The 20,254-nt window shown below is 40.2% G+C and overlaps 1 protein-coding gene across 8 annotated transcripts in view; it reads right to left on the bottom strand.

Moving 5' to 3' along the window:
• SSBP2 (single stranded DNA binding protein 2) overlaps positions 1 to 19,202 on the bottom strand; it is a 167,479-nt gene extending 148,277 nt beyond the window's left edge. For 2 of the 8 annotated variants that reach the window (XM_060235748.1, XM_060235750.1), the window contains exon 1: positions 18,904 to 19,162. In XM_060235748.1, coding sequence (XP_060091731.1) covers positions 18,904 to 18,962 — 59 coding nt within the window. In that variant the 5' untranslated portion in view covers positions 18,963 to 19,162. Of the gene's footprint in view, positions 1 to 18,903 lie in introns of all 8 variants that reach the window. The other 6 variants (XM_060235751.1, XM_060235747.1, XM_060235752.1 and 3 more) reach the window with 6 other exon arrangements.
• Positions 19,203 to 20,254: the final 1,052 nt, after the last annotated feature.

Raw genomic sequence — 20,254 nt, 5'->3', positions numbered from 1 at the left:
CCTCTATTAGTACTTCGCTCAAAGAGCTTCAAATTTAATATGAGCATCACAACCATTCTTTTTAATTGAGTTTTACTGAAGCAAGATTGTGCTGAGGGTATATACACTCCACGTTAGCCATTCAATTGGTACAGTATGATGTCTACATCAATGCAGGCAGCTATGCCATGGCAAGACGCAGGCACACCAATGGAGGGTGGTAGTAGCAGTGATCAAAAAACAACTGACCTACCACACAATGGTGGAAAAGGGGCTAGGGTGAACAATCATAACAGCAATAAGTAAGAAATAAATTGCCATGAAATTGCAGCTTCCAACAGCCAAACGTGTAAAGTGCTGTGTGGCTTCAGGACCACACATTTATTTAAGGCATTCCAAGTCCAAGAGAAGCATATTAGGGCAGCACCTACCAGTGTTAGACCAAGGTTGTAGATTAAGGCCAAATTGGGTTTTCTTTCCCACTTTCATAAAAAGGATGGTTTTGTGAGCTACACAGTAGTTCCTGTATAGAAATGAAGGCTAAAGCTTGAAAGCTTAAGATGTATTTTTAAAAACTTTTAAATAATTAACTACAGATTATGAGCCTCTTTTGGGAATATCTTGCAAAGTCTGAAAAAGTAAGCTGTAGTATCACTACCAATGCAACTGAAAGTAGGCACACCCTGCCTTTTATTGCATTTTAATCAGTTTTAACAATCCATTTGAAATGTTATTCAGCTTCCCCAGGGCTTTTTCTACCGAAAAAGCAGAAATCATTTGCATATTAGGCCACAGCCTCTGATGTCAGCATTGTTTCACACAAGGATTTTGTAGGAAAAAACCTAGCAGGAACTCATTTGGATATTAGGCCACACCTCCTGGCACCAAGCCAGCTAGAACTAAGTTCCTGTGCATTTCTGCTCAAAAAAAGCCCTGATCTTTCCAATTATGTAGTTTCCCCCCTTTTACTGTTACTTAATTTCATATATTTGCAAGTAGAGAAAGTTTTTCCCCAAAAAACTTTTAAAAAATTGCAATTCTAAGAGTTTTAACTGAAGTTAAGAATAAGACAAACAATATCATTCCAACATACTATATTTTGATTTAAGAACAAATCTTGTTTTAAAAGAATTTTCACAGCATAATACCTTTTCTACTAAGCGCGTTCATCATCACCAAAATACATATTCAGAATCCAAACTCAGAAGTATGACCCTTCACATTCAGGATTTTAAAAAACTCAAATTTCCAAATATCAAGAATACTATGAAAATCAAGAATAAACTACCATTTTCCACTAAAAAGAAAGCAAATGGCTTTCAGGTTTTCTCAGTCCTAGTCCTTTCCCAGTATCTGTTTCAACCCCAATCAACTGAGCAGATATGGCAAGATATAGTCCACAATTGCCCAGCAACAACACTCAAGACACTAAGCTGTGACTGAAACCCAGGCATTCAGAAACGTACACCTCTTAACCACTGTCTTTTCATAGTAATGATGACCAGCAATGCAGAAGGAGGGTGAATATGGGGTATTGGGCTGACTGCCATCTTTTCTCCCTCACGCACACAGTAGTAGCTGTGCAGTTTACCTGCAACTGTCTCCCATGCACCAACACCCTCTATCACATCAAGACATGTGGAAAGGGACACAGAAAGGACTGTTCCTGATTACAGAACATCAGTCAACAGCAGTGTTCCCTCTAAGCTGAGTTCATGTGAACTAGCTCACAGTTTTTTAGCCTCCAGTTCACACATTTTTGTATTAGCTTAGGAAAAAGGGCTCCAGAGCAAACTAATTTATGCAGTAGCTCACAATTTAATGCCAGTTGATCACAAAGTTGAATTTTTGCTCCACAGTTTAGAGGAAGCACTGGTCAATGGATATATAAAAATTCATCTAACTGGACAAGTTAAAAGAAAATGATATACCTTATGTTTATCACATGTAGACAGAATATAGCATTATCAGCAGATGTTACCAGCAGTTCTATCCCACAAAATCTACAGTGCAATTTGAGAAGGCTGTTTGTACAGAAAGGATCCTCAATTTCTTTCCATATCACATATTATAAATTAAACTAAAGGTGCCAAACAGAATATTTGCCACCAGATTTACAATCACTACATTTATATTGTTTAATATTTTATTAGCATTGTTATAACACAAAGGAAAATAAATTTTGGGGATGTCAATTTTTCTAATATACCATTGCTATTTTTGGTAGATGTCACTGGAGAATTAAATCAATAGATGTCACTGAATAACTATTCAGCAAATATACAGTAATAGAAGATGCAGGAAAGTTAAGTCACTTTCTCAAAAACCTCATTTCACACCTTTTATTTCAAAGCCTATGCAACATGCAATGTGTTTGCACATTGTTTAAATAAGCAACAGCAAAAAGCAGACAACTGAAACTAGGTTTTTCTGGATATATAATACAACTGAAGGCCTTTCACATCTAACTAAAGTTATATTTACACTAACAATTTACCAGTGGTTTACCGCTGGATATATTCCTACCAGTATCCAGTTTACACTCTGAAAGCGCTTGTTTCATGTTTTGAAAGATCCAACATTATTTTACTGCTATTTCTTTTTGATTCACTGAAGGAAAACTGGGGACCAAAGCAATGCTTACATTTACAAAAGGTGCCCTATATTAGTCTAGTGGATTTTTTAAAAATGCTTCTTTGGCTTTCAGTTGTTACTGTGAGTTTCAATCAGTTCTATAGGTAACTGAAATGGTGAAGCAATGTTGGGCAGCCAGGAAACACAGGTCTAAAAAGCTTAGGAGCCACATCCACTCATGCATTTTTAACTACTGCTACTTGACAAAGTTATGAACTTTATGCTGATTTTCAAGAATACCCATGCTGATTTTCAAGAATATCCTGGTTATCTCATGGACTTTACCGCATAATGGTTCAATTATGACAGAAAGTCACTGACCAAAAGACATCACAAGATTTAGCAGCCATAAAAGAAAACATTTCTGCACTAACTCATGCAACTGGATCAAGTTGGTTGACCAGACTAAAATAATGTAGTATCTGTAACTATATTGATAAAACCACATAATAGAAAAATTATACTTCCATATAGTACTTCATAGCATTCTTTCAAGCTGTGGTGCTGGGGAAGAATCTTGAGAGCCCCTTGGACTGCAAAAAGATCAAATCCTAAGGGAAATCAACACTGACTGTTCCCTGGAAGGTAAGATGCTGAAGCTGAAGCTCAAATACTTCAGCTACCAAATGAGAAGGGAGCACTCACTAGAGAAGATCCAGATGCTGGAAAAGACAGAAGGCAAAAGAAGAAGGGGACGGCAAAAGATTATATGGCTGGAAAGCATTATTAATGTAACTAACATGAATTTGAGCAGACTTCAGAGAATGGTGGAAAACAGGAGGGCCTGACGTGACTTTGTCCATGGGGTTGCAAAGAGTTGGACTTGACTGAGTGACTGAACAACAACAAAGCATTCTTCCAAAGACTTGTGGAACTGTATAGTAGGTACACTCACTGAAATATTTATAACTGATATTACACAGCTCACACATCTGATTCAAATTTTAGTATTGTGTACTATAAAAGCATGTAGCTGGCCACTGGTAGAAACAGCACATATGACTAAATAAACCCTCAATTTGATCTAGGAAAAGGAAAGGAAAGGTCACCTGTGCAAGCACCAGTCATTTCTGACTCTGGGGTGACGTTGCTTTCACAACATTTTCATGGCAGACTTTTTATGGGGTGGTTTGCCATTGCCTTCCTCAGTCATCTACACACTGACCAAGAAAAGTCCAGGTACTTGGCAATCTTCCTGATCCTCCAGGAGAAAACACTTTCATTTGACTGAGGACACCCAGTAACAAGTTCTTACAAAGGCCCTGCTCATTTTCTGAAAAGCTTGGTGGGCATCCAGGGAAGTACTGTAAAGTGCCATGGTGCCCGCAGAAGCTACTCTTGGGAATCCTGTTATATGCAATTAAAGTGCATTTTTCTTGATACAGAAGATTAAAATTTAGCTCTTTTAATAATGAATGTTAAAAGCCCAGTTAGATAATTGAGCCCCGTGGCGCAGAGTGTTAAAGCTGCAGTACTGGTCAGTGTGTGGTGTCATTGCCCTCTCTTCTCAAGAGGTGTAAGGAGGGTGGGATTTCATTTGACTCTGCCTCCTTTTGACTCTGCCATTTTGGGTTAGCACTCCTCAGTCATTCTCAAAACTCTAAAGGTGCCTCAGACTCAACAAAGTTGGAGACCCCTGGTAAATACTAATGATAAAAATCCAGTCTTTATTCTATTGAAATGTTATACTTCTATCTCATGTGCCTACCTTTGAGGTCCTCATTGCTATCAACATGAAAAAGGGAGTTCAGAAGGTCAAACAGGATGTACATGCCTTGTAACTTGGAAGATGTTTGAGGTTTAACACACTAACATTGCTAGAACCCTAATAGGGATTTTAATAAGAGGAAAAGATACTCTCCCCAAAGGAACAAGAATAGTGAACATATTAAAGTTATTGTAAACCCTGGAGTATTGTATATTCAGAACTCTTACTATTCATTCATTCTGTTTCACTGAAATTAAATCCTCATTTAAAGTAGTTCTGCAGGGCTGGAAGATGTGAAAGAAGCTTTGTGCCAGAGACTAGGTCAGATTGGCAGTGGAGGGTTCAAACTTCAACATACACACACAAAAAAACCCTACACATGAGAAATAAGATCTCCAAGAAGAGTTAATTCCATAGATTATATTCAGAATTGAGGTGCTAGTGACAGTTATCTACTTGCTTCAAAGGAATGGCACTGCAATAAAGTTCAAATATATAAGGAAGATAATCTCATTGGACACTACCTTAGAAGTGGGTTCTGTTTCCTTTTAAAAGGCTTCACCAAAGAATCAACAAATCGAGACATGGAGAAGGGAAAGTTCATTTAAAAGTGGACAGCCAGTTTAAAACAAAAGCCATATCTGTCATAAAAAGAATCAAAGTTGAACTACAAGACTAGATGTTAGCAGTCAGGAAGTAAGAATGAAACCAATCGCAAAATACACTAGAAATATTTTTTACATTATGTAAAAGAAATAATTGTTGAAAGCGAAGCTTCTGTGTTTTTTCACCTCACTTCTAAGATTTACTGATTCCAGTTTACTCTGGTCAGGATTATGGACTATCACTAAACTATTTGCTTTACACTATTTTAATGGCTCAGATCTCTGGAGCCTGTAAAGACTGCTGTGCACATGTATTTTGTTATTATTAAAACTTATCATTCCTCTTGTCCACATGAACTATTTCTTCCATTTAGGCATAGAAGTATGTGCAAGAGCACCAGCACATTAGTAAATCATGGACATTTTATGTGTTCCTCTGCATGCAATTTCTAAAAATATTTGTTTGCAAGCTACAATGTAACTAGTGTTTCCCCATTCTTTTTAAAGTGCAAAAACTACCCTTCCAACTACCCCTCCCTCTTCCATAGAACAGAAATGCAGAAACATGCATCTCTTCCTCTTGATTTTAAAAACTATTATGTGGACAGAGAGATGGTTCTGAATTGTGTATGATTCACATTTAAAATCCATTAGCTAATCAGAATGGGAATTAGATGAGCCAAAACCCTCTCCAGGTTGTTAATACTTACTTATCAGACTTAATATGTGCTTCTAGACAGGTATCGATATCCCAAAAAGGACCAGAATAGGGTGTTGAATAATGCCAAACAAACTATTGGAGGTTCTGTGGTGGATCATACTATGTAATCTACCTTGAATCTCATTGAGAAAGGCAGATTATAAATAACGTAAATTTAAAAAACCACTCCTCTAGGTCATCATCAGAACACTTGTTTTAATTAAGAGGGGAAGGATTTGCATATACATCACTATTTTTTTTAAAAAAAACAATAATAAACCAAAAACCACTGCACCTTTAATGCAGTGCCATGCGCAAACTATCACAAATATCTCTGCTAACACTCAAACAGGTTAGAACTTTCCTACAAACTAAAAGAAATACGATGCACTTGTGCACACTGCAGGAGGAGGGAGCTGCCCCATTTTTTAAAAAAAAAAATGTGCAGGACTTATAATGATCAGGTTAAAAAAAGGAAAAAGGTGCAAACAAGGTACACATCATTTAAGAAAGGGTATAGAAACACTCCACATATAAACAATAGGCAAATGGTCCATATCACAGAGCAAAGCAATGGATGAATTATTAAAGAGAATTAGGGAAAATCTATCCTCCTCCGCTTCACCATGATGAGTCTAATTAAAAGAGGGATACAAAGTTCCATCTGAACTTGTGGGACATTCTTCTGTCTGAGATCAGAGCCCTGTAGGACATATTAACATTCTACAGGGCCAGGAGAGTTGGAGCCTTCATCAATGAGGCCATTCCGTAAGGTGGGGGTCACAACAGAGAATGCATGTGTGAAAGCCCATTAAATGTTAATGCCTAACAGAGTCTGAGACCTGGGAGTTATCAGCTGTTTGAACAGAATTATGCTGAGTCAGCTAAGGAATTACAGTTGGGAACTGACTGTAGACTGGGAAAGAGGCTAAGAGAGTGAGTGGATCAAGGAGAATCCTCATCTAAGCCAAAAAAGAGAAGTGAGGATCCTCATCCAAGACAGTGATCCCTGCCCAGTTAAAAAGAGAAATAGTTTCTAGAAAAAAGGAGTAATTCCTAGTTGGTGTATGAAGAAGGATTTGGGAAAGTTGGTTGTATGTTACTTCTTTCTAAACTTTACGTGTCAGTGAAACTCATTCTTGAGTATTTAAGCAGAAACTAAAAAGAAAGCCTCCCTCCTTAAGTTTTAAAGACATTGAAGACAGCAGTAACACTTGTAGGCAACAAATTATTTGGTGTTTTTGAGAATACAAAGTTACTTTAGTTTTATTATCTGTTCACATACATCCTACACCTGATTCCACTTGACCTTTTCTCCTACAAGTTAAACATTTTGTTTATTTTGAACTTTTCAAAAGCCTATTTCAAAAGCAGAGTATAAGAATTTTGCCTCTTCCCTCAGTTCCATGGGCTGAACTATGTAGGCATAGGGGGGCAATGCCCTCTCACTCCTGAGCCCACATTCCAGCCAGGCCACACTCATTCCAGGGCAAGAGGAGGGCAGAGAGGAGGAGGAGGGGAGTGTGTTCAAGGCAAGAACATGAAGCAGGAGGAGAGGAGCACAGCTCAGATGGAAGCCACCAGCAAGGAGAATGGCCTACCCTAGCACTGCCCCAGCAGCAACCCCACAGCTGGACTGATTTGGTGGCCTCCGCTTCCAAAGCCACCTCATGCGCATCACACTGAACCGGCTCAGTCCTCCCAACCCACCGGCTGCTATGGAGGATGGGGCCGCAGACTATGCAGGCTGGCTACTCTGGTAGAAAAGTCTCAGGTGGGTGCAGCAGATAAGTGGTGCCAGCCAGAGGGGGAGTGGCCCAGGGACACTCGAGTTGGGGGCCATCCCCTCCAAGGGGGTAAAAATGCCAGCAGACTTTGCATGGGAGGAGCCACATGGTCAAGTTGAAAGGGGGTATGCATATGGCAGCTGTGGGGAGGAGAGTAGGCAGTCTTTTTACTGTACTGAATTTTATTTGTATTTATTTTGGGGGCATGAGAAGTGATGTCACACCCCACCAATGCCCCCACACTAAAATTTTTCTGGCTATGGGGGTGCAGCATCACTCGAGAGAGAGAGAGTGCTACTGGGGGTGGTAGCCATAGACAAACAAATAAGAAAACAGATAAGGGGGCTGCTTAGCAAGAAAGAAGACAGAAGGGAAAATCCTGTGTGTGGGGAAGGGAGGAGGGCAATATCATTATAGTATGCATATAGGCAGTTGCTGATTTTGACCATTTTGGAAGGTAGCACCTGCAGAAGGTTCAGATAAGCAAAACTGTCATAGCAATGTATAGGGAGTCCTATTGATATGAGGCTCTACGAGTTGAGCCCAGTAAATGAGAAAGCCAAGAGAATGGGTCCAGGTGGCCAAATCAGCTGTGTAGAGGGCCATTTTTTGTACTAGACTGAGTTGGAAGAAAGTATTTTTTGCAATTGCATTAATTTCCTCCGCCAGCAGTAATGCCAGATCCAGTATAACCCTTAAAAGTCTTAACCAAGTCAGTGAGTGTCAGCTAAACCGCATCCAAAGTGGGGAGCACAATGTTCTTCAATATTTCTTCCCAGCGAACAATACTTCTCTCTGTCCAGAACTTTGTTTCAATTTGTTCACTCTCAGTCATTTAACCACAGCAAACAGGAATTTATTCAAGACTCCCACTGCATCACCATGAGATTCAGGTAAGGAGATACAGAGCTGGGAATTGTCAGCATACTGATGATAGCCAAGATTGGGTCTAACTATTCCTAATCAGAGGAAAAAGACACCATGGTGCTGGGTCAGTGGTGCCTGGACCCTCCAAACCCCTATTATCTGGGAATTTGTGTTCAGTTTTGGCTACCGGAATAGAAGACTTGGAGGCTCTGGAGCCACCAGAACCTGGGATTGAAGGAGAGCAGCCAATTGCCAAGGACCCATGGTTAACCCCAAGACTCTGAGAGCAAGAGAAGACAGAAAGCCCAGCTCAGATGGTGGAAAACATGACTAGCTGACCCCAGGTCACGGCTACAGCTGCAGGCACTCACTCCCATAAATAGCCTCAGTTCAGCTCTGGATGTTGGAGGGTTAACAGTTCCAAAAGAGCCTGCTGTTCCTGCCATGCTGTGACTCAACTTCAGTCTGTCTTGGGTGCAAGCAGGACAACCCCAAAATCACAAGAGAATTATCCTAAGGGCTCTACATATAAATTAAAGATAATGAAGAATAGGACTGCGGCTGGTGGAACGCCACAAGATAAGCCCCACACTGATAACTGGTCTCCATCAGGTCTCACTTTGAGTCCAATCTGTGAGGAATGATTTGAACAGTCCAATATTTTTGGCCCACTGTATCAAAGGCTACAAATACTGGAGGAGCTATGAAGACACTTGGCCTTTGCCTATATTCAGATGGAAATTGTCGACGAAAACCATCAAGGCTATCTCCATTCCATAGTTAGGCCTCTCACCAGACTTAAAATAGTCTAGAGTAGATAAGTTATCCAAGAAGACCTGGAGTTTGCTACTGCTCTCTCAAACACTAGCCTAGAAAGGGCAGATTCGATGCTGAATGGTAATTGGCCAATATCATTTTTTTTTTCTGTAGGGATAGTTTTTATAGTAGTAGATGGATAATTGCCTCTTTGAGTGGCTGAAGGAAACTGCCCCGTTAGTGAATGATTTATGAAAGACACTACTTGCTGATGCTGTCCTTACATGATTTTAGCAGCAAAGATGGGCAAGGATACAGGACACAAGTAGTGGTCTTCACAGATCCCAGGATCTTGCCAATATCCATCAAAGAAATTAAGTCAAAAAGGTCCATAAATACACCAGGTGATGAGTGAAGCATTTCTTCTGACAGGTCCAAATTACAACCAGCCTTGAGATCTGAGTATATGTGCAATGATTTATCAGTGAAATCTCTGCAGAAGTATCACAACCAACTATCTCTTCTTGAGACAATAAAGGCTCAGATTTCAGAGTTACCAGATGCAGAGCTACTTTGAACATCTGGGATGGTCATGAACTAGCTGATGCAATGTTCGCAGAGAAGTAACATATCTTTGCCACTGTCACTGCTACTTCCTAGGTCTTCCAAATAACTTTATAGCATGAACCGTCAGATTCAGTATGTTCCACCAGCATCATTCTAGAAGTCTCCCAGCTCCATGGTAAACCACATAATTTTCTTCCGATCATGTATATGTTATGCAAGTCAAGCCAATTTTCTCTTTCTGTAACATTCTGCAGAGGCCTGCACTGTTGAGCCTTACTGATCTAGTGTTAGACAGTATTAGGGTGGAAGTGTGGAAAATAAAGGCCCCTTACATTGTCAACTTTCAGGATGCTACAAAGATGATACATCCTTGGCAAATACTAGACAGCTTTGATAAATTGCACCCCGAACCTACCAGTTCCAATCTGCACTAAAACAGTACATTCATCTAACATCCTGCTCCAGGTAAAGATTGTTTCCAACAATCCACTAATAATCTCTCCACCCCATATGCACATTCAAAAAGTTTAGCATCCATTAAAAAGCCAGACAGTACTGATGTTAGTATTGTCCAACAGGTGTTCTATGTCAGTACTGTTCCTGGTTTCCAAGTAATTAACTATTTCATTCTCCTTCTCCAATAGTGGCAGACATTAATCTACTTGTCACACACAATGGCCAAGCCCCCAGCTCAAGAGCCTACAGGGCAAAGCCTGTCTCTGGTTCAAACTTCCTTTTAAATGTGCAACAGCTCTCTAACATGGGAGAGAAACCCAGTAGGAGTGGGTTGCCTCTCAGCATCCTTTCCTAAATCATGTATATGTTTTCCCACATTAATTAGAACCAAACTGGTTGGTTCAGATTAGTAAATTTATCAATAAACTTTATTGGCCTGAGCCAACATCAAGCTGAAGCTACTTTTAGTTATAGCTGAACCGGAACCAAATCACAAAGTTTGAAGGTTTAACTTCCTGCTGACATGATAAATGTGAACCTCAGAGAAAAAAACAAGATTGAAATAGTGAGCTGGAAAAAAGAGAAACATTGCCATTAATAGCATGGAAAATACCACAAATGCTATGAAGGAAGGCAGACAAAAGAAGAGCAGAGCAAACAACTTAAGCTGGTATGTTTGCACTTAAACTGGTTTAAGTGACTCATGGATCACAGTTTAAATCTGAAGAATAAGCATACCAGCAGGAACAAATCTACAACCTGTAGTTCATGCTGCAAGACACAGTAATTTCATTATAGTGAGCCAATTCACCGTTTAAAGGATTTTTATGCAGAATTGGTTTTATGGATAGCACAGCTGTGAAAACAGGGGGGAACTTCAAAGTGGAGAGGCAGAATACTGAGAAGAACCCGTTTTTCTTTCACAATTGCAGAGAAAACAGGTATTACTGCCATTTACAGAAAACAGAACTGTCTCCATCCAGAGGAATGAAAAAGACAGGTATTTTATGAAAACAAAAACATATCTAGATTTGTCCAATTATTAATCCAGGATCAGCTAGTAACAATTTTCTGTTAGCAAACTGGATTCTGCCATTTTGTCTGGATGCATGCATTGACACTTTCACAGCAACAGAGTTTTAACTCTGAAGTGACTTGAAATAACTTCCTATTGCAATGTAGGGAACAAGAAAATCGGTTTATTTATGCAGAGTTAACACAGTGTTTTTATACACCTTTAAGTACCTTTTAAGTATCTTTTGTGCAACTGCACCTGTGAACATTATTAACACGGGATAAAAAGTTGAAGAAAGCCATTTTAAACGTAATGTAAATTCTAACTACCATAGGCTTCACAATCACATTACAGTGCAATCACAGCAAATGGAAACAATCATTTGTAAGAACAACTCAATATTAATTAGAATTTAAGGAGATAAGTAACTGGCTAATTGTCTTGACGCCTTTACAGAGGGTCAAGACACACTGCCATTGGTATAAAACCCCCAATTTGTCACAGGATAACATAAAAATAGAATTTTTATTGTTTCTAGAAGCTTTTACTTGCTGATCTCTACAATCAGTTGATGCCATATATTTTACCTATTGCAGGTTACTTGAAAACATAATGAGGATTCTCACTTTCCAACCCAGTTCTAAACAAACATGTGTACAATTAGTTTACAACCATATTTCAAGGCAAGGAATACAATAGGATACATACATTAGGATTCATACATACATTAGTATTCCAGTATTTTAAAAAGCACTCTAGCTCAGGCTTGTCAAACATGCGGCCTGGGAGTCAAATCAGGCCCCTGAGCAACTGGCTGTCATCTGCTTCTTTCTCCTTCTCTCTTGCTTCCTTCTGCATACCAGCTTGCTTTGCCAGACTTGCTCAATTGCACAGGAACTACAGGGCAAAGCCTCTATTATCTATGGCTGAGGCTCCTCCTTTGGGGAAGTGGGGGGAGAGAGTTTGCTTTGCCAGGCTCTCTCTGTCACACAGCAGAGCTACTGAGCCAACCTTTTCTTCTACTGGCTGAGGCTCCTCCCCCTTCTAGTCCCCTAGGGAAGGAAGGAAAGAGTCAGAGCTTCCTTTGCCAAGTTCCCTAGATTGCATCAGAGAGATACAAAGAAAGCACCTTTAAGACCAATGCATGCTAATGTTAAAACATTAGCACTCATTGGTCTTAAAGGTGCTTTCCTAAAAGCATGTTTTATTTTAAGCTTTTAAAAAACCTTTGTGTTTATCTGTGTCCTTTATAGAGTTTATGTCTCCATTACCTGGCATTACATTTTATGACACACATGGCCCGGCTGATAAGGTCACATTTATGTCAGATCTGGCCCTCAAAACAAATCAGTTTGACACTCCTGCTCTAGTTCCTAAAGACTATGCCTGGGAAAATAACTATCCTAATCTAGGCACTATTATGTGCCAAAGTGACGCCACTATATACACAGAGCTCCACTTATGCATAGGTTCCTCCATTCTCTTTGAAATCATATTCAGTGAATTCCAAATCTCAACTCAAGAGGAGTAACTGGAAGCTTCTGAATATAAGGTTCTATGTGTTCACTGAAGCCTCACAGGGTTTGGCACTTTTACTCACCCATGTAGGTAATGCTATATATAAGATCATAACCTACTATTCCTTGATCTTATGTAACTAATATTTAAGAAAGATGGGACAAACTAGGATAGTACAGATTACATAGTTTACATATATTTGATTTTGCCTTCACAAAAGAAATTAAGCTGTACCAATAAGAATTCAAAACAAAGTATCTGATGAAGTGTACATGCACACAAAAGCTTAGACCAAGAATTAAACTTTGTTGGTCTTAAAGGTGCCATTGGACTCAAACTTTGCTCTGTTGCTTCAGACCAACACAGGTACCCACCTGAACCAACAAGCTTTTAGTCATGTTATGCTGGTCAGAAACAAACATTAATGTGGACTGATTCCTCAACTCTAGAAAAGTTCCACAACATACATCCTTATGCTTCAACTCTAGAAAAGATCCACAACATACATCCTCACCAACTAATGTGGTACCTCTAATCCTCTGCAAGATATGCTGGGAAAGTTGAAGGGGCCTTTTTTCAAGCCTCAAACATTATTTATAGACATCTGTAACAGGTTTACATACATTGTCCACTACTACAAATCAAACCTAGTGCAACTGTATAAATGTCTAGTTAAATGCTGAAACTTAAGGGACAGAAAAGCTACTCAGAACAAGCATTCTACTGGAACATTTAAAACAGATTAACCTGTTAATCCTGTTCTCACTTTCAATTGCTTTTTGCTAGCCACAAGCCTTAGAGGTGCCAGATGCCATTACTACACTGGCTCCCATGGGTGCATTCCAAATACTTTGAATTAAGTCACACAAACTAAACTATTAAAATATTGATGGGATAAATATACACAGGCAAGTCTGCTACAACTAAGGGCTAGCAAAGTGTGCATTCACCTTTCTTTCAATGTCCAAATCTACAACCTCCCAAAAAAATTATTATACCAGCTGATATTCAATATAGCACAAGAATTTTCCTTCATCCCTACCTGTATTGGTTCAGGAAGTTCAGACCCTGTGACTCTTAGCCACACAGCTTGTGAACACAGTGCATGCCACAGCATCACCAACTTATTTATGGTAAAGAGGTTTCAACCTCTCCAGCTAATTTATAGGCTATGGTGTATTCAGAGCACATATAGGCCCAGGGATTTGTCAGTGTTTGCCTCCCACTTGGAGTACATTGGTGCAGAATGCACTTCCATGCATACTGGCCATAGTATATAAGCTTGTAAAAATGACTTTCTCAGCTACATACAGGAAATTTCTTTTTGAGGTTAGATTTTAGCAAGCTATAAATCTGAGTTACTTCTACAATTTTTACTTTGAAACTTTTTGTCTTTTATACAAAACATTGTTTCTGTGTTCTTTAAGGAAAATATTCAGGGCCAAACTACACAGTCTAAAAGAGATTCCAACTTAAACTGACTTTACTCACACCTACAATCTAAGATTTCTGGTCAAGGACTACACCATTTAGTGCTGACATGAAATAAATGTTCAGTGGCAACTTACCAGAGAGTGACACCTTTAGTGCTAAATGTCCTCGCTTATTTGAAGCTAAGTTTTTAAGGAGTCAGCTGAGCATTTCTCTTTCACTATACTAGAGGAAGATAACAGGTGTTTCAAAAACGTGAGGCTTCCCTCCCCTCCAAAATTGGCATATTTATGGACTATAGCAGCTCATTATCAGAAGACTCTTATGATCTAATCTCACATAGGGGTTTTCCACACAGGAATGGGCTTGTAGACTTTCCTCAATGTTGCTATGGCTGCCAACAGCACACAGCAGAAACAGGGCTTCCACATGATGGGTTCTCTCTCATTTTCTCTACCCCAGCCGTGGCCACTCAAACTCTCTCACACACTCTCAGGGATTTTTCAGATTTTTTTTTTAAAAAATCAGCTACTGAATATTGTTCCAGCATTACAATATTCTAATAATCTGTCTATCGTGTTCTCTGAATTCCTGCTTTCAGTTTTTAAAAAAGTATATCTCATTGCAGAAGTATAACAGAAAGGCATTAAATCCACAGTGAAAGGGGCTAGAGACTTATTCTTAACCCCCCCCCCCAAAAAAACCACTAGGAATTCAAACAGAAACTTGTAACACTATAACAATATTCAAATTTTTTTTCTCTAAAAGCCCTCCAGTAGCAGCGGAGGAAGGCCTTGTGGGGCCTTGGGGTAGGGAAACTGGCACTGATACCACTTGTACTGGGAAGACCCAGAGTTCCCCAACTGCAATAGTACCTTCCCCAGCTTTGCTACAACTTTTCCTAACACATCACAGCAAAGAAAGTTTGGGGAAGATTGCAAAAAAGAGAGGAGAAACTTGGGAGGTGCACATCATACTGTGGGGAAGCAAGAAAATAACATGCTTCAAGTCGGGGGGGGGGGAGACTGTGCATAAGTGACCATAATATTGATACAAGGTGACAAAAGGAAAATCATTTATATTTTCAAAAATAGCAGTAATTGGGCATCATTCTCATATAATTATTCTGAAGATTTTAGCATTTTTGTGATACCTCTTGCAAGTGTTATTTATTTGATGAGTAATTATATACCTACTGCCAAAGATCTCCTACAGAAGCACAAATTCAGTGTTTTGCTGAAAATGCAAAAAACAAGACAAAACAACCACCCAACAAACAAAAAATCTTGAATAAGTTTCCTAGGCTTTCATCAGCAATTGTAATGAATGTTGGTTACAAGGTCGATTAAAATTAAATTTACCTTAAAGACAGTCAGGACACACACAAAAAGCAAAAGTAATCATTAAAGCAGTAGAAAACTAAAACTGGATTCAGAAGTATGTCTTTACAATGGGAGTTTTTCTCACAACAGACATTCTGTGTGGACAAACATATACACAGTATATGCCAGAGAATTAAGCGCCCGCATAAACTTTTTGCAAGTATGTTTTCCCCTGCAGCTAGTAGTGTCTTAATAAGGAAGGACACAAAAAGTTTACCTGAAAAACTTGTGTTAAAAAGTTATACATGTATAATTTGCAACATTCAAAATTAAGCGTGTAACATACATGTTCTAAAACAGAGAACGGAAGCATAGCAGAAAGAAAGTCAACTCCATTATGTTTCCACTTTCAAACCACAACAAAGAATATTCTATTCTCTGCATATACACAAGCTTCATCCACATATTTACTGTATCAACATTCAGACTTACTTAGGCCAAAAAGTCAAGCAGAACTATAAGGTACAACTTTATATTAGCAAATCTGTTAGATTTTCAAGCACAAATACATTTTTCTTCTTGATCTGGTTAAGTAAACACATTGTAATCCACAAAAATCACTTTAAAAAAAATACAGTTTCTGCAATCCTGTATTCTGCATGCTTGTATCCCCATTTAAGAAAGTCAACTAAATACATACTAGATCCCAGATTATATTCAGAAGTTCTGAATTACACATATGTATAACTGCAAATACTTTATTTGTATGTAAACAATTCTGTCAAAACAAGAACTATAAATATTTTTTGTGTCAAAACAGTATTTCAGACATGAATAACTTCTCAACTCCAATTATACTTGGAGAAGTTTAGTTCATCACTAGTTTATAAAGAGCACAGCAAGCTGTTTCCCTGTACTCATTTTGATATGACAACTGCTCTCAATAGAACCATATCGCTAGGGTAAGAACTGTATTGTGATAGAAAAGTACCATAAGAAAACAAATGTACAGAACTCTTAATTTATAACTCCACTAAAGAAGGCACGTGAGTGATCATAACACCTCAACCTACTGAAAAGTGGCTTGAAAAAATTAGATGCACAAGGTATATAGCATTGTCTGTATAATGATATACGACAGAAGCAAGAACAAAAACTTTTTCCTACTTTCTAAATGCTCCTTACTTGACACAAAGGTTACAGTGCCCAGATTACACCCAATATTTTAGAGTTACTGCTTTATTTAAAATATTGTATAGGATCGCATAAACTGTACAACAGCAATACACATTCCTTGGTGCAAACTGTAATAAATGGGAAAGTGGATGTATTCATATCAAATAGCACCATCTAGCAGTTCCCCTAACTTTGCTTCACAGGGTACCTAACTTGGTATGCTGAGTTGACTTCTGTTTAAAAAGATATTATTTATATCATACACAAACTTACAACAAATTTGTAAGAAAAGAAAAGCTATACAGAGCAACAAGCACACATAATAAAAACACCCAAACCTACCATGTTTCCACTGAAAGATCCAATAAAGGCCTTTATTTTATATATTTACACCCACTTATCTTATCTAGCAACATAAAATTCAGCTATATACAGTGAAAAGTTTATTTCAAATGGTTTGTTTGAAATGATCACCACTTTAAAATGTGTAAATTGCTCAGTAATTTCTGTTCTAAACTTTAGTCACATTGTTCACTTTTGTTTCTTTTCCCTTGAACTCCTCTTTCCTTGCATAAGATTAGGCATAAAATGATCAAACAACTGACAACTGATTTAAAGTTCTGGCCTACTTCTTTGTCTTTGGAATCAGGAAGTAATGCTCTCCAAAATGCTGAAGCAAGGAAACCCTTTAGGTGAAGGTTCACATCAAACTGCCTCAAGGGAAATATATCAGCATGGTTAACATATTCATTCTCATGCTGAGTGAAGTTCTAAGCATTAAGCACAATGGCATTTTAGAAGAAAATTTGAAGTTGCCCATCCATGACCCCACACACCTTGTCCTAAACTTGTGCAGATGACTACTACAGAAATAAATGACTGCAGGGAGACAAAAAATAGTCAGCACTTCTTTTACCTCCCCCAGGAAGACCCTTCTTCACAATCACCTCTTCCCTGTGTTCTACTACACACTGAGACACACTGTAGCTGCATTTACAGCATGAAGTGAAAGCAACTGCAGAAATCCAGCTTCAGCCATGCCTCAGGATTACATGTAACAACTTCAAAAACCACATCTCCATATTTGTGTATTTTAACTTGTTGACAGTTTTCTGATTTATCACTTAGTCCAATTCTTTTGTTTCAAAATGCTCTTGCAAACAAAGGGGAGAGAACAAGAGCTCTTACAATTAAGAGCCCAGCATATATAAAAGGATTAAATATGGTTTGCTATTTTGCATATCAGGTAAATATGAAATAAACTATAACAAACTTTTCCCACTTTTGAAATAAGTTCTAGTGCTTCCAAGACAAGTGAACCAAAGCACTACAAGAGAATATATCCTTCTTCAGGTCAGGATCTCTCTCCACTCAGCAAAATTATTACAAAATTATTAGTACAGAAGCATCAGTCTACCAGGGCTCTCACCACCACCACCCCAAAAAATAATCTGCCATTCCTCTTCTTACACAGTTCCAAACTTTACTTCTGTTCCCCTCCTGCAGACAACACGATTTCACCTCCATTGCAAAACATGTCCTACTCCAAAATCCCTCCACCCCTCATTTTGTCCTTTAAATGAACTACAATGGTCTTCTCCTTTCAACCTAGGCCAGAATGTGTCAAAAGAAAGTGCTCAAGACATTAGAAAAGGAGAAGAGAAGAGGGAAGATAGTAGGTTCTGGTTTTTTAAAAAAGTTGAGCGTCGCAGAGTTAACAGGCGGCGCAAAGAAGCTCCTCTTTCTCCCTCTCTCCCCAACGGAAGCCTCACACCAGTACAGACCATGCTCTTTTGTTACCAAAGTTACTCCAACACCATCTCCTCACCTCTCAAACCGACACTACGACCCTTCGTGGGAAAAGAGGAGGGGGGAGAAAAATCCCGCCAAGCTAAGAAGCTCTGGAGCCTAAACGCTAACCCGACCCCTAAAGCTTCGTCGTGGCGTGAGGTACCCACAGCCCGCTCGAACCACTTTCCCCTCACCAACTCAGCTACAGCCTTCCGTCACCCTCCCGGGTTTGAGGGGCTCAGGCACCTCTGATCCCATCCCCAACCAACGCGAAAAGACCGCCAGACACCCCGGCCCCACCCCCCTCGAAAGGGACTCAGCGACCCCCTACCGCAGCCTGAACAGGAGGGTCTCGCGTGCTTCACTTTTTACTACACACACGCGCGCGCGCAGACAGACCCACACATACCCTCCTTCCCTACACCCCGACTTGTGGCGTTGATCCCCCCTCCCCACTCACTCCCGCGCCAGGGCTGCGCTCCCCGAGCGCGTGCGTGGCCCCCTCTGCCACAAGCGGGAAAGTTACTTTGTGCAGGGCGTATGCGCGCCCCCCGCCCAGTCAGGCTGTGCGGTCCGGCGGGCTGTACTCACTTCTCCCTGGCCTGGCTGTCGGACGGGACGCTGCTGTTGCTCTTGCCTTTGCCGTACATGCCTGCAGAGAGCTCCGACTGTCACGCACCTGTCAACCCATCACAGCCTCCCCAGGAACAGCCCAGTCACCATGGAGACGCCGCCACACACACACGCCATTGGCCCGCTGCGCGCTCGGACACACCTCCCGCGCCGTGATTGACAGACGGAGACCAGGACAGGCTGCTCTCTCCTCCTCTTCGCTGGCTCCCTCCCCCCACCAGCCTCCGGCTCCTCCCGCTCTCCCTTCCCCGGCGCAAGGGGGAATTAGAAACGGTTCTAGAAGGATTTTAAACAACTGGCTGTTCCCTGCATTTGCCGCGCCGCCCTCCGCCGCTGCCAGAGACAGAGACTGCCGAGGAGAGAGAGAAACTGCGGACTGGACTCCACAGCCAGCCAGAGCAACGCAGGGCGACCGAAGCGCTTTCAAGCCACGCTACGCCGCCTGCCCGCCTTGGCCTCTTCCCAGTCACCCCCTCGCTTAGCTAAACTCGAACGATTCCGGTTTCCCCGTTTATTCAGACCAGAAATGCCATCAGTCTCTCCCCGCCCACCCGCATAAATGTTAGTCTCAGCCTCTCTGCTTATGGACATCCACGTGTGACACGAACGCGCCACTGTTCCATTCTGAGGCAAACACAGAGATAATGGCACACGATACCCTTATTAAAGTTTCCACATACATACACACACACACACCCCCAAAAGGCAGCAGCAGAAGCATTCTCATCCACACACTAGTCAGCAGCAGGAGAGATGAGGAGGCCTTCCTAAAGGAACAATGCAAAGCAATAGATGAAAATAACAGAATGGGAAGGACAAGAGATCTCTTCAAGAAAATTGGAGAAATCAAGGGGACGTTTGGTGCAAAGTGGCCATGATAAAGGACAAAAACTGTAGGAACCTAACAGAAGCAGAAGAGAGCAGGAAGAGGTGACAAGAATAACACAGAAGAATTATACAAGAGGGATCTCAATGTCCTTGACAACTATGACAGTGAAATTGCCGACCTTGAGCCAGACATTCTGGAGTGTGAAGTCAAATGAACCTTAGAAAGCATTACTAAAAAACAAAGCGAGCGAAGATGACGGTATCCCAGTAGAGCTAGTCAAAGTCCTAAAAGATGATGCTGTTAAAGTGATGCACACATTATGTCAACAAATCTGGAAAACGCAACAGTGGCCACAGGATTAGAAAAAATCAGTTTATATTCCAATCCCAAAGAAGGGTAATGCCAAGGAATGTTCAAACTATCGCACCATTGCACTCATTTCATATGCCAGCAAGGTCCTGTTAAAGATCCTACAAACTA

The sequence above is a fragment of the Heteronotia binoei genome, chromosome 4 (genome assembly GCF_032191835.1).
Source record: "Heteronotia binoei isolate CCM8104 ecotype False Entrance Well chromosome 4, APGP_CSIRO_Hbin_v1, whole genome shotgun sequence".
In the NCBI taxonomy this organism is placed as follows: Eukaryota; Metazoa; Chordata; class Lepidosauria; order Squamata; family Gekkonidae; genus Heteronotia; species Heteronotia binoei.
Note: the sequence above shows the minus strand (reverse complement) of the source record. Positions and strands in the feature narration are given on the sequence as shown.